Source organism: Dipodomys merriami, unplaced genomic scaffold, assembly GCF_024711535.1.
Source record: "Dipodomys merriami isolate MVZ:Mamm:240054 unplaced genomic scaffold, mDipMer1.0.p SCAF_48, whole genome shotgun sequence".
Taxonomy (NCBI): Eukaryota; Metazoa; Chordata; class Mammalia; order Rodentia; family Heteromyidae; genus Dipodomys; species Dipodomys merriami.
This window is the reverse complement of record NW_027206046.1, coordinates 1-12,962: the sequence shown is the minus strand read 5'-3', so window position 1 is coordinate 12,962 and position 12,962 is coordinate 1. Positions and strand designations below refer to the sequence as shown.

The 12,962-nt window shown below is 42.9% G+C and overlaps 1 protein-coding gene across 2 annotated transcripts; it reads left to right on the top strand.

The window, feature by feature from the left end:
• Nucleotides 1–372: 372 nt before the first annotated feature.
• On the top strand, nt 373–8,833 carry LOC138808853 (uncharacterized). 2 transcript variants are annotated; one of them, XM_069995049.1, is made up of 8 exons: nt 373–461; nt 1,723–1,839; nt 4,474–4,652; nt 5,747–5,882; nt 6,062–6,255; nt 7,101–7,148; nt 7,572–7,798; nt 8,091–8,833. In XM_069995049.1, the coding sequence occupies exons 3-8, from the start codon at nt 4,540–4,542 to the stop codon at nt 8,804–8,806; spliced, it is 1,434 nt and encodes a 477-aa protein (XP_069851150.1). In that variant the 5' UTR covers nt 373–461; nt 1,723–1,839; nt 4,474–4,539; the 3' UTR covers nt 8,807–8,833. The 2 variants fall into 2 exon arrangements, with proteins under 2 accessions (XP_069851150.1, XP_069851149.1); XM_069995048.1 differs by having other exon boundaries at nt 4,468–4,652.
• Nucleotides 8,834–12,962: the final 4,129 nt, after the last annotated feature.

The window sequence follows — 12,962 nt, the reverse complement described above, 5'->3', positions numbered from 1 at the left end:
AAAAAAAAATTGAGTTAAATATTGCTGCACTTTTATGCTCTCATGATGTCCGTGGCTTTGGGGGTTTTCATGACGATTTCCTAAGTCTGCATGAGGGTTGACATGGACTGTAATTGATCAAGATGACACAATAAGAGACCCAGCCTGGGTTTGAAGAACGGTGTGGAATGAATTTGCTGAACATCTTAGCTCATTTGGGCTAGGCATTTTTCTGTATAAGAAGTCATTTTGTCTGCCTTGTTCCCATTCATTGTATCAATAACAACAACCTCTAACATGTGAATAGATGTACTTTTATATTCTGCACAAATAGAACAGTGTGTCTCTTTATTCCAGGTTAAGAACAGTTCTGAGTCTCCCTGTCTTGAAGCACACGTTCTGTGAATCCTTGAATTTCATCTGCTCTCTCTCCCTAGGCAATGGATTCTGAGAGGAGGCCTGGGCTGTGCCGTGTGGCAGAGGTGCATGTGCAGAGGGAACAAGGCTGGTTGGCATGCTGCAGTGGGAAATCCAGAAAGTCTGGCAATCACCAGTTCAGTGAAGAGGACTGAGGGTTTAGGAGGGAACTCAGTGTGCTCTGTGTGGGGCTTGTGGAGGGGGGAGAGTAGTGATGGGTTTTGTGGGGCTTGAACTTAAGGTCTGGGCACTGTCACTGAGTTCTTTCACTCTACCACTTTGAGCTACAGCTGGAGATAAGAATCTGATAGCATTTCCTGACCTGGCTGTCTTTGACCCATGATCCTCAGATCTCAGCCTCCTGAATAGCAAAGAATACAGGCCTGAGCCAGAGACACTGAGTTCATACTGGTTTTTTTTGGGTTTTTTTGGGGGGGTCCGGTGGTGGGGCCAGAACTCTTCATCTCAAGGCTAACGCTCCACCACTTGAGTCAGAACGCCACTTCCGGCTTTTTTTCTTTTTCCTTATGTGGTGCTTAGGAATCGAACCCAGGGCCTCAGGCATACAAGGCAAGTGCTCTACCACTGAGCCATCTTCCTAGCCCCATACTGTTTTTGTGTATAGCCTATTGGTGGTAAAGAAGACTCATTTACTCAAGAAATAAAAGACAACTTTGTTTCTAACATAATTATAAAGTTATTTCTTTGTTGCTTTGTATCTCCCTCCCCACAGTATAACCCCTGATTTCACGGTATTTGATGTCAGTATAATTTGTGGAGGGATAGGGGAAAAACAAATAGTTTAAATGGGGATACAGGAGGACCCATTGCAACAATGAGATGTCCTTATGTCGAAAACAAACTTCACAGCTTTGTGGGGGGAGGGATGGCATGGGGAAGAGAGGATTGGGTGGGGTGGGGAGGGGAAACAAAGGAGGAGGCTACAATGCTTCGTAAGAAATGCACTCATTATTTTGCCCATGTAATTGTAACCCCTCTGTACAGTATTTTCAAAATAAAAAAATAAAAAGAAATAAAAGACAACTAACAAGGGAGATGGTTGATCAAAATCTGCATGTCTAAAGGAGGACTTGGTAACATTGTGACAGGAAAGCTAAATTCGAAATTTTGGGTTATTTTCTGTATTCACTAGTGATCCCTGTATTGATTCCCATATATTGTTTGTTTTTAAAGGATCCCTGGAAAAATTGTGGTTATTTTTATAGCATTCAGGGATCAGTGATCTCTGTGATTTGTGTCATTTCTTTTCTCTCAGACTCAGTATTTCTTTCTTCAGTTACACTTTTTTTGTTTGTTTCTTTTTAGCAGTGGTGGGGCTTGAACTCTAGGCCTAGGTGCTGTTCCTCAGCTCTACAACTCAAGGGAAGCACTCTCCCACTTGAACCATGGCGTCACTTCTGGTTTTCTGGCGGTTTATTAGAGGTAAGAGTGTCATGGACTTTCCTGCCTGGACTGCCTTTGAACTGGAATCCTCAGATCTCAGCCTCCTGCGTAGCTAGGATTACAGGCCTGAGCCACCGGCGCCTGGCTCAGTTACACATTTCTATGCTACTGTTTCTGCCCACATTGTACCCCATGAATTTTTCCAAAATGCAAGACTCATTTATTGTATATGTTTATCATGTATTTCTATCACAGAGGCAAATCTATTTTTAAAATCAAAGACTATGAAAAGATATATGTTGATACATCTGCTTTCCATTTCTTTCCCTGCAAATTCCCATTTGTCTGGTACAGGGGAACTTGACTATCTTGTCCTCACTTAATTATGAATCCTCTTTTCAGCACTGCATAGCTTTTGCTTATCAAAACAAACATGATTTACTTACACAACACACTGCTAAGGCCTCCTTACTCAGATACAACTCTGGAAATATCTTCATTTACCTATATTTTGTTAATAAGTACATGGATTGTACAGATTTGAGTTGTGGAGGTTTTCTTGTTGGGGACCAATTTCTTGTCTTTTCCCTATTATCTTTGAGGTAAATTTTCATTATTTAGGCTTTATACTCTCATTGATGTGAAAGAATTTTATAAGCATGGTTAATGTATTTTGAGTTTCATTTTAATTGTGATTTTGATAACTGTAGTTGAGTAATTAAGTCAGCTCAGTAATTGAATCAGTTATATATAAATATATATTGTATAGTATGCAATATGATATTACAGATACTTGAATGCATTTTAAAGAAGGAGTGGCCTATGATATTTTGGATCACGAAGATATATTGTTTCACAAAACATTAAAATAAAACCCATTATGGTGAAATTAGTGATTCCATGTGTTGATTCACATATAGTGTTTTTTTCTAAAGGATTCTGGGAAAAAAGACATGGTGGTTGTTTTTATAGCATTCACATCATTATATCAGTGATCTGTGTGATTTTCCTAATTTCTTCCCTCTCAAACTCAGTATTTTTTTTAGTTATGCTCTTTCTTTTTATTTTTCTTTCTTTTCTTTTCTTTCTTTTTTTTTTTTTTTGGCTGTCATGCGGCTAAAACATAGGGACTGGGTGGTGTTCCTCAGCTCTTCAGATTAAGGCAAGCGCTCTAGCGTTTGAGCCATGGCACTACTTCAGGTTTTCTGGTGGTTTACTTAGAGATAAGAGTCTCCTGGACTTTCTTGCCTGGGTTGGCTTTGAAGCGTGATCCTCAGATCTCAGCCTCCTGCATAGCTAGGATTAGTGGCATGAACCATCTGCATCTGGCTCAGTTACACATTTTTTTTTTTTTTGCCTCAGGAAATTTTCCAAAATAGAAGACTCATTGATTGTATATGTTTATTGTGTATTTCTATTTAAGAATCAAAGAATAGGGGCTGGGAAGGTGGCTCAGTGGTAGAGCGCTTGCCTTGCATGCATGAGGCCCTAGGTTCGATTCCTCAGCACCACATAAGCAGAAAAAGAAAAAAGCCAGAAGTGGCACAGTGGCTCAAGTGGTAGAGTGCTAGTCTTGAGCTGAAGAGCTGAAGGACAGCGCCCAGGCCCAGAGTTCAGGCCCCACGAGCAGACCTCCCCAAAAAAAGAAAAAGAATCAAAGAATATAAAAAGATATATGTTGATACATCTGCTTTCCATTTCTTTCCCCGCAAATTCCCATTTGCCTAGTACAGAAGAACTTTATTATCTTGGCCTCACTTAATTATGGATCCACTTCTCAGCACTGCATAGGTTTGGCTCATCAATTACAAGGAAGATTAACTTACACAACACACTGCTAAGGCCGCCTTACTCAGATACAACTCTGGCAATATTTTTACATATCTGTTTAGACTTTTGCCTGTATTTTGTTAATAAGTACATGGGTTGCAGATTTGGGTTGTGGAAATTTTCTTGGTGTGGGCCAATTTGTTGTCTTTCCCCTATCATCTTTGAACTAAATTTTAATTATTTAGGCTTCCTAAACTCATAGATGGGAAAGCATTTTGCAAGCATGGTTAATGTCATTTGATGTTGATGTTAATAACTGTAGTTCAGTAATCCAGTCAACTCAGTAACTAAATCAGTTATATATAAATATATATTATAGAGTATACTATATGATATTCTGTATATTTGAATGCATGTTAATGGAGGAGTGGCATATGGTATTTTGGGTCTCAAATACATTGTTTCATAAAACATTAATATAAAACACATGGATGGAAAAATTAGTTATATATCATTGATTCTGAACAAGTGAATATAGTTAAATTTGCCAAATGCTGTTGCAAACAGGCGTAATGAGTTGGGCGCTGTAGGCTCACGCCTGTAATCCTAGCTACTCCAGAGGCTGAGATCTGAGGACTGCAGCTGAAAGTCAGCCATTCAGGAACATCCATGGACTCTGATCTCCAAATAAACATCGAGAAAAGTAGAAGTGGTACTTCCCTCAATGAGGTAGAGCCCTAGCCTTGAGCTGAAAAGCTGAGGGACAGGGCGCAGGCCCAACTTTCAGGCCCCACAAACAATCGCCCAGCCCCCCAAAAATGTGCGATGGCAGGTAATGAGCTGTTCATATGTAGCTCAGGCCTGTGATCCTAATTAATCAGGAAACTTGCTTCTGAGTTTCAGAGGTTCTACCCTCAGGGCACTAAGTTTTGAGAGAAGACCTGGGCCCCTTCAAGGACAAAAAGAGACATGTGCAGTGGAGGATGGCTTGTGCCTGTGCTTGGATGGGAAATCCAGAAACTGAACCGCCATTGCCACAGTCGAGGAAAGATGAGGCTGAAGAGGAGCAATGTCCATGCTGGGTAGGAAAGTTCCACGAATCTCTCATCTCCAACAGACTACAAAAAGCTCAAAGTGGAGCTGTGTCTCAGGTGGTAGAGCACTAGCTTTGAGCAAAAATGCTCAGGGATAAGGCAAAGGGTCCAAGATCACAAATGCGTGGGCACATTCAGACACACACACACTAACACACTCACACAAACACACACACATACAAGCATTGTAACTATTGTATCTTAAATTCCTATGCAGAGATTGGACAACAGCTCAGCAATGTGTGAAATTCCTTTTTCCCATTTGTGTTGAGGGAGGAGGATGGATCATGGGACACAGAAGCAGAGACTTCAGAGGCAAATATATAAACGATTAGCTTGTTAAAAGGAAAGGAGCAGTTTTCTACCTTAAATCCTATATTCTTTCAAAGCTATAGCAAAACAAGTCCTGGTCATCATAAAAAGACAATGCAACACTTCTCCATTTCTCTGTTTGCCTCCATGAAATATTAAAGTATAAAAAATAAATTTCTCACTTAGAAAAATGGACATGTGTAAAAATAGCTGATTATAAGTGTATTGTATATTTTCCAATACTTCCTTGATTTTCCCATCTCTAAGTATTTGCATTAGCTCGAGATGACACCACAGAGGGGTTCCATGGACCAACAGATTAGGCTACAGAAAGTAAACAATGGCCTAGGATGTAGATGTCAAAAATATGTGCTGGAAAGATGTGGCAGTCAGAGAAAGCCCTGAGAAGCAAAATGATTTGAGCCACATGAGAAGAATAGTGACAGATAGGCCATGAATGTGACTTAGGAATGACTCCTGGAAGCTGAGAACCTGCCAGAACCTAGGACTAGCAGATTAGGATTGGACAAACAAGGTGTGCTGTTAACTGTGTCTACATGTACACATTGCAATATTGGGTGGATGGGAATATTTCTTGTGTGAGGAAGCGGCAGAGGTCATTGGGCCCTGACAGGTGACCTTGCCTCCTTCACAATGGAATAGAACATGGAACCCTGATAGCAGGCCACGGTAACTCACAGTTGGCTCAAGCCAGCTTATTTGGCCTGTGACTCAGGAACCAGAAACATGTTCTTGTGCTGTATTCGCAGGTCTCGAGACTCTGGTCTCAGCCAAGAGCAGTATGGGTGCCTCAGTCAAAGCTGTAGACACTGGATCAGTGGCAAGCCACGAACCAACCATCTCAGAGATTTGTCCAAAAAGAAACCTAGGAAATCACAAGGCAAGGTATACTCATGATAGAAAACCTACTTAACCTCAACCCAGCCCAAAGTAGAACCTTCTTAGGTGATTGGTCTATACTGAGATAATGCTTTCTACCTAGTTTTCAATCCACTCTATCACAATTATTCATTTGTAAGTGTTTTCATTTCCATCATTTTTAATAACTCTATTTCCCACCTCAGTGTGCCAATGAGTCAGGCCTGAGCCTGAATGTGCCATGCAATATATGGAGCCCAGAGGCAGGCCTGCTGGACGTGCTGGTGATGAACCTGATCCCTGCCTACCAGAAAGGCGATCTCTTCTATGTTGGAAACTTCCTCCACAATTATAGACAGTGGGGGACAATGCAGCAAGTGCTGGATATTGTGTTCAAAAAGTGAGTGTCCCCCTTTCTTTGCATCTGGGTCTTTTCAACCCCTCCTTGCTTAGTTGTGGAATACTTGGCACCCCTCTGAACCTGTTGATTTCATGGGGGTCTTCTCACAAGAGCTTGGCATGAGACAAAGAAGTACATACCCTGCCTAGATTCTTAGTAGTGGTCTGCCCAGGACATTTCCCAGAGAAGCTAGTGGACGTTCAGAAGCTTGCTTACTGAGGGGCTAGGATTACAGGCATGTGCCAGTGGCACCCAACTTCTGCCCTCACCTAGGTGAGGTTCTAGGAAATCACATTTCCCATGAGTAAATAAGGCTTCATTAGCAATTGGATGTCTGTGAATAATGTAGACCCAGGAAAGGCTAGGTGTGGGGAAGGCGGGTGAACTGGAGGCTGAATCACCTCAGAGACCTCAGGGAGGGATTATGGTGGCTTTACATATTTATAACCCCTGAAGCTTTTATGTTTTTGTGTGTGTTCCAGTCCTGCAACCTGAACTCAGGGCCTGAGTGCTGTTTCTTTGGTGCTCAGAGCTATCACTACAGCATTTGAACCATAGGTGCAATCTGGTCTTTTAGAAATTAGTGTCTTTAGACTTTTACTGACTAATATCTGAGATCTCATGCTCCTGATTAGCTAGAATTTGAGGTATTAGCCACTGGCACATTTTCCTTGGACCAAATGCATATACCTCTCATAGAAGAATTTTGATTGAACTGTATAGACATATCTCACTTGTTTATGTGTCAGATTCCATTCCCGTCTGGGAATGAGCCCATCCCATATGTGTCCTGTGTGGGCAGAAAAGGAGAAGCAGAGAGGTGACTTCCTCCTGTCCTCCCATAGGTACAGATTCCCGGGCCGTAACTTCGAGGAAGATGAACAAGTAAAGAAGTAAGTGGACTGTGGCACAAAGAAAAGGCCCCTTCGTTCAAAATGGTATCTTTGAGGCTTCTGATTCAAAGTGCAGATTTCTCATTTGCACACCACTTGTGCTTTCCACTAGGGCCAGAGGCTTGGGATTGGAGTGGTGGCAGAGAACACAGCTGTGGTGTGGTTGTGGACTCTCAGGGATGACAGGGAGGGCTGTGTGTACAAAATCAGTTCCTTCTTGTTACCTATCACAGTGAGAATATTGGAGAATTATCTTTCAGAAGCTTCTAGACGTGGGTGGTGAAGATCACTCTGCCTGCAGAAGTCTCCTCCTGCTTCCCAACATGCACGTGTGCATATAGCAGTCCTTGCATAAAGGGGCTATGGGAGGTCCAGGATAGAGAGAGCAGGCACTCACTCTTCCTGTCACCAATCTGCCCACAGCACCCTTTGTTCCATCTTCACCATGTGGATGGACTGCTATCCTGCAGATTTCCGAGAACCCCAGAACCGACACCCGGTGAAAGATCTTACCCACTATGCCATGCTCCACATGCCCTCCTCAGATATGCTGCTCCACCTTCATGTTCTTCTGGTTGAGCTGGAGCAGACTGGGAAGAAAGAGACCAAGAAACAGAGGAAGAAGTCCCTGTGTGGTCACCTCAGAGCTTGTGAGTAGGGATGGTGCCTGGGCCTCTAGGGATGAGCCTAATTGCCTGAGAGCCCTTATTACTCCCCAGGTTAAAAGAATGTCTTTTTATGATACTCTCTGCCAGGCAATGTTGGTTCTATTGGTGAAAGCACTTGGGCTTAGCCACTCTTGGGAAAGACCTTACCTTCTCATCAGTGTTCAGTCCAAAGTAAACTTGTATAGCTTCCTCCATTAGAGCCTCATGGAAATTGAACTCCACGTTAACATCCAGACACCACTGTCAAACTCCTTTACCTATTTCTCTTTCTCAGGTTTTGGCTGCCATGGAGCAGCTTCTCCTGACCTGCCAAGAAAGAAGCCCTCGGTGATGTCAGGGATGGTGATGGATGGAGATCTGGAGCCATCACTGGACTCCACAAAGCATGTGCATGTAGAGGGGTTGGATGCATTTGCAGTGAGGCCCCAAAAGGTTGTGAGTCCTGTGGATAAGGCACTGGTTCTGAACCCCACATGTGACAGAGCTGAACCTGTTGGGACCCCAAAGAAAGAAGAAAGTAATAGTGATTGTCTTCCTCTGACTTTCACAGGCGGCCCAGATCACCTCATAAAGGGTCAAATCAGCACTTCTCCTGGTGTGCTGGAGGGAGTAGCACACGTGGGGCTGATGGAAAATGTCCCCAGTCTGTGTTCAGAGGAAGCAATAAGTGAGGTCCCAACATTAGATGCCGCTCAGGAAAGTATATCTGTCCTCACTGAACATCTGGACAAATCTGTCCTGATGCAGCTTAGCCAATCTGCAACAGAGAAATTAGAATCTGCCTCTCCAGCAATTGCAGGAGCAACTCCAATCTTTCATGAGGAGGCAGATCCCTTAGAGGATTCTGAGGCAGAATTTATGTTTGACGGCAACTTAGAAGCCGGCCTAGACTTAGAGCTTCCCTCCCCTCTCCCTGGGGTTATCTCTCTTTTTCTTTTTGTCCTGATTGTTGTGAAATGTGCATTCTTTTTATTCTTCTCAATTTATTAAATATATATGTTTATGTTGTACAATTTATGGAGGCTAAATGCTGTGGTTTGTTTTCTTATACATTCTGATGTCCCAGACACATGAGTCCTGAGTAAAGGCAAAAGAGTGACCTGGAGCTGTCCAACAACACTTACTGGCTATGAAGGGAACTGTTAGTGCACTGTGAGTGGCAAGGAGCCCAACCCATGCCTGCATGGGGTGATCAGGCCATTACTAAAGTTCTAGGACATGGCAAACCAGATGTCCTTGAAAGTTGTTCTGTCTATTGAGACAAATGCCAGGCTAAATGTTCTGTATGTGGGACTTTCTTCCATTAGTGAATTCATGTCTGTATGCACACCCATTTTGCTCTGTGCAAATATGTAAGGACATTTCACCTCAAAATACCACCAAAATGTTACTTTGAGGGAAAAGTATTTGACAAAATACATAGGAAATCAGTAACAGCCATCATCAATAGAAGACAGAAGACTTAGCCAGAGGGACAAAGACATGCCAGGTGTCCTGGCTCATCTCAATAACTGTAGCTTCAAGAATACCCTATACTTCCTCAGGATGGAGCTTCAAATCAGCCCCTGTAGACAAATCTGAAAGACTTATCCAATGAGCCAGCAAAAGTCAGGAACTCATAGCATGGTTGAAGTTACATGTTTAAGCATGGAACAAAAAGTGAGCAGGAGCTTAAGTCCCTGAGTTCAAATTCCACTACTGGCACAAAAGATGAAGACATGTAGATGTGAAATGTGGGGAATGGTAGCTTTAAACCATGGAAACAGAAAAACATACAAATGGGAATATTACATGTTTAAGCAAAAAGGCCAGATTTATAATAAACCATTGGTGAGTAGGTGTGGGCCTGTTTATGTTCTATGGGAGCATGTGGAATAATTTATGAAACACCAAATAGATTCCAAGTAGCCAAATGTGGATCAGGATGAGGTGGTACTATGTAGTGAATTATGGAAGAATAGGATATACATCTTAGATATTCATATACATTTTTCTAAATGGATTCGTCAGGAATTTCTCAGTCTTCCTGTCTGTCTTTCTGTGTTTGTCTATCTCTTTCTCTATTTCTGTCTCTCTGTTTCTGTCTCTCTTTCTCTGTGTCTCTGTCTCTTTTTCTGTCTGTCTCTATCTCTGTCTCTGTCTCTGTCTCTGTCTCTGTCTCTGTCTCTCTCTCTCTCTCTTTCTCTATCGCTTTTCCTTTGTCCGTTTGGTTGTGGAGCTGGAACTCATGTTGTGGACACTGTTTCTGAGCTTTTTTTGCACAAGGCTAATGCTCTTCCACTTACAGTCACAGCTCCCCTTCCATTTTTTGGTGCTTAATTGGAGAGAAGAGTCTCATGGACTTTCGTGCCTGATCTAGCTTTGAACTATGATCCTCGGATTTAGCCTCCTGACTAGCTAGCAGCACAGGCGAGATCCACAGCATCCACTCAGGAATCTTTTTTAAACCTGATTTTCTAAGAAATCACATACATGTTTCATAGCAAAGTTTGAAGTCTGACTTCAATGTGACAAGAAAAGAATTTTGTCAGCCTGAGACAATTGAAGATCCTGGAGTGTTGTTTGTTGTTGTTTGAGTCTGGAACTGAGACATATACAAGCTTCTGAAGTACTACACCATTAGCTTTACAATCTGAGTCTAGGGACTCAAGTTTATATAAAATGTGAGCTCTCCATCATGCATACCTCCGAGATATGGTACATGACTTCTGCATTTCTATTGGTGTTTCAAAAACGATTCTATTTATATAATTGTTGTTTTGTAAATCTGGTGGTAGAGCTGCACACTTCTAATCAATCAGAGCAACTGGGAAGACAGAAGTGAGAAACTTGAAATTGAATGACATCCGGAGGCCAAAACTCAACAGTTGGTCTGAAAAATAATTGTAAACAAAGAGCCACGGCAAGGACTAAGTCACGGAATACCTGCTTACTAAAACATTTTTGGGCAAAATGCTTATAGAATATTGATTATCAATATATAAATATATAGTGGTGTGTACATATACCATTGATTAAAAATAGATTAATATATATTTGAGTGTGTGTGTGTGTGTATTTATAAAGTGAACATAAGGAAATTCAGTAAACTCTGTATGAAGAAGACGGTGTGAGCTGGCCACCTGAGGCACAGGCCTGTGATCTTTGTGATTTAGGAACCTGGGTTCTGAGTTTCAGGGACTCTTAACCCCAGGGCCTTAGATTTTCAGACGAGGCCTCAGCCCCTCTGGAGCCTCACATGGACATGCGCAGTGGGAGGACGGCTGGTGCGCATGCTCAGACTGGCAATGCAGCCCATCCGGGACCGCCATTGCAGCTTCTAGGAGAGACAGGGGTCTGGAGCAGAGAAGTTGGCGCTGAGGTCCTGTCCTGGGGGAAGCGATGAGGAAGGGCAGCCATGGGGAAGGGAGGCCTGTCAGGAAACCCCGCAAGGCCTTGTGTGCAACAACCAGATATACAAGTCATTATGTTGAAAACGAACTTTACAACTTTGGTGGGGAGAGAGGAGGGTTCGGTGGGAAGGTAGGGGGAGAATTGTATGGGAAGGGGAAACAAAGGAGGAGGCTACAATGCTTGATAAGAAATGTACTCATTATCTTGCCCACGTAATTGTAACCCCTCTGTACAGTATTTTCACCATAAAAAAAAGAAATAAGTCACCACATTCCATCCACACACTTGGTGCAGTGCAATGATGGCTTGTTCTGATTAGTCACGGGCTCCTCCAACTGCTCTGGAAGAGCTAGTAAGTGGAGAAGCTGGTCAGAGATGGGCATGTTGTGCATTAGATAATGCATAAGTTCATTCAGAGTGTCTATGTTCTAGTTTTCATAAAAGTCATCGGAGCAAATACCATCCACATGGTGAAGACAGAACAAAGGGTGCTGTGGACAGATTGGGGACAAGGAGAATCAGAGGCCACATTCCCCATCCTGACCCTGTCATAATTAACTCCTTTCTGGCAGGACTCCCATGCTGTAGCTGTGCATTCTATACCCAGACTTGCATTTTGGGAAGGAGGAGGAGACTCCTGTGAGCAGGATGTTCCTCACAACCCACTTCTAGAAACTTCTGAAGGACAATTCTCCAAAATTCTCACTGTGATAGGCCATGAGAAGGTGGTTTATCTACAGGATCTGACTTTGTACACACAGTACTCCCAGTCATCCCTGAGAGTCCACAACCATACCACAGCTGTGTCCTCTGCCATCCACTCACATCCCAAGCCTCCGCTTCCTGGTGAAAACCCAAGTGGTGTGCAAACGAAAACTTTGCACTTTGAATGAGAAGCTCAAAAATCCAAGTTTGGAGGACAGCCCTTCCCTTGCTCCCAAAGGCCACTTACTTCTTCACTTGCTCATCTTCCTCACAGTTAGGGCACAGCAAACTCTACCTGAGGGAAGAGAGGAGGAATTCAACTCTATGACTCTCTCTCTCTATTTTTTTTTTTGTTTGGTCGTGTGGCTTGAACTCTGGGCTTGGGCGCTGTCCCTGAGCTCTTCAGCTCAAGGCAAGAGCTCTACTGCTTGAGCCACAGCGCCACTTCCGGTGTTCTAGTAGTTTACTGGAGATAAATGTCTCACGGACTTTCCTGCCTGGGCTGGTTTGAACCACCATCCTCAGATCTCAGCTTCCTGAGGAGCTAGGATTACCGGAATAAACCACAAGCACATGGCTCTATGACCCTCTTGTTCAGAACTAAGGGGAGGCTTATGGGGTTGGCTAGTGCCCAGATCAGAATATAAAAATAGAAGTCAGGTGAGATATGTCTATAAAATCCTGAGAAAATTTTAAGAGGCTTGTATGAGTAAGTCCAGGTGGCAGTGCCACACACCTCTAATCCTAGATTAGAGAGGCTGGGAAGCTGAGATCTGAGCAGCACAGTTCAAAGCCAGACTGGGCAGGAAATAGCTAGGAAATTGTTATACCCATTCACCATCAAAAAGCCAGAAATGGAGCTGTGGCTCAAGTGATAGAGTGCTAACTTTGCGCACAAAAATCAGGAGAAATCCTAGATTCTGAATTCAAGTTGTAGGATCAGTGCTCAAAAACTAAAACTAAAAATAAAGAAGTGCTTCAGAGGTTTGTAAATGAGCAAGCCCAATATAATCCTTTGCTCATGGCTCAGTAGGCACAGGGTGCTCAG

Excerpts from the sequence above, each read along its gene's own strand:
- LOC138808853 (XM_069995049.1), top strand. The coding sequence starts at position 4,540 with ATGTGCAGTGGAGGATGGCTTGTGCCTGTGCTTGGATGGGAAATCCAG. Across the intron at positions 5,883-6,061 it reads CTAGGAAATCACAAGGCAAG|TGTGCCAATGAGTCAGGCCT; the intron begins GTATACTCATGA and ends TTCCCACCTCAG. Across the intron at positions 7,799-8,090 it reads GTGTGGTCACCTCAGAGCTT|GTTTTGGCTGCCATGGAGCA; the intron begins GTGAGTAGGGAT and ends TCTCTTTCTCAG.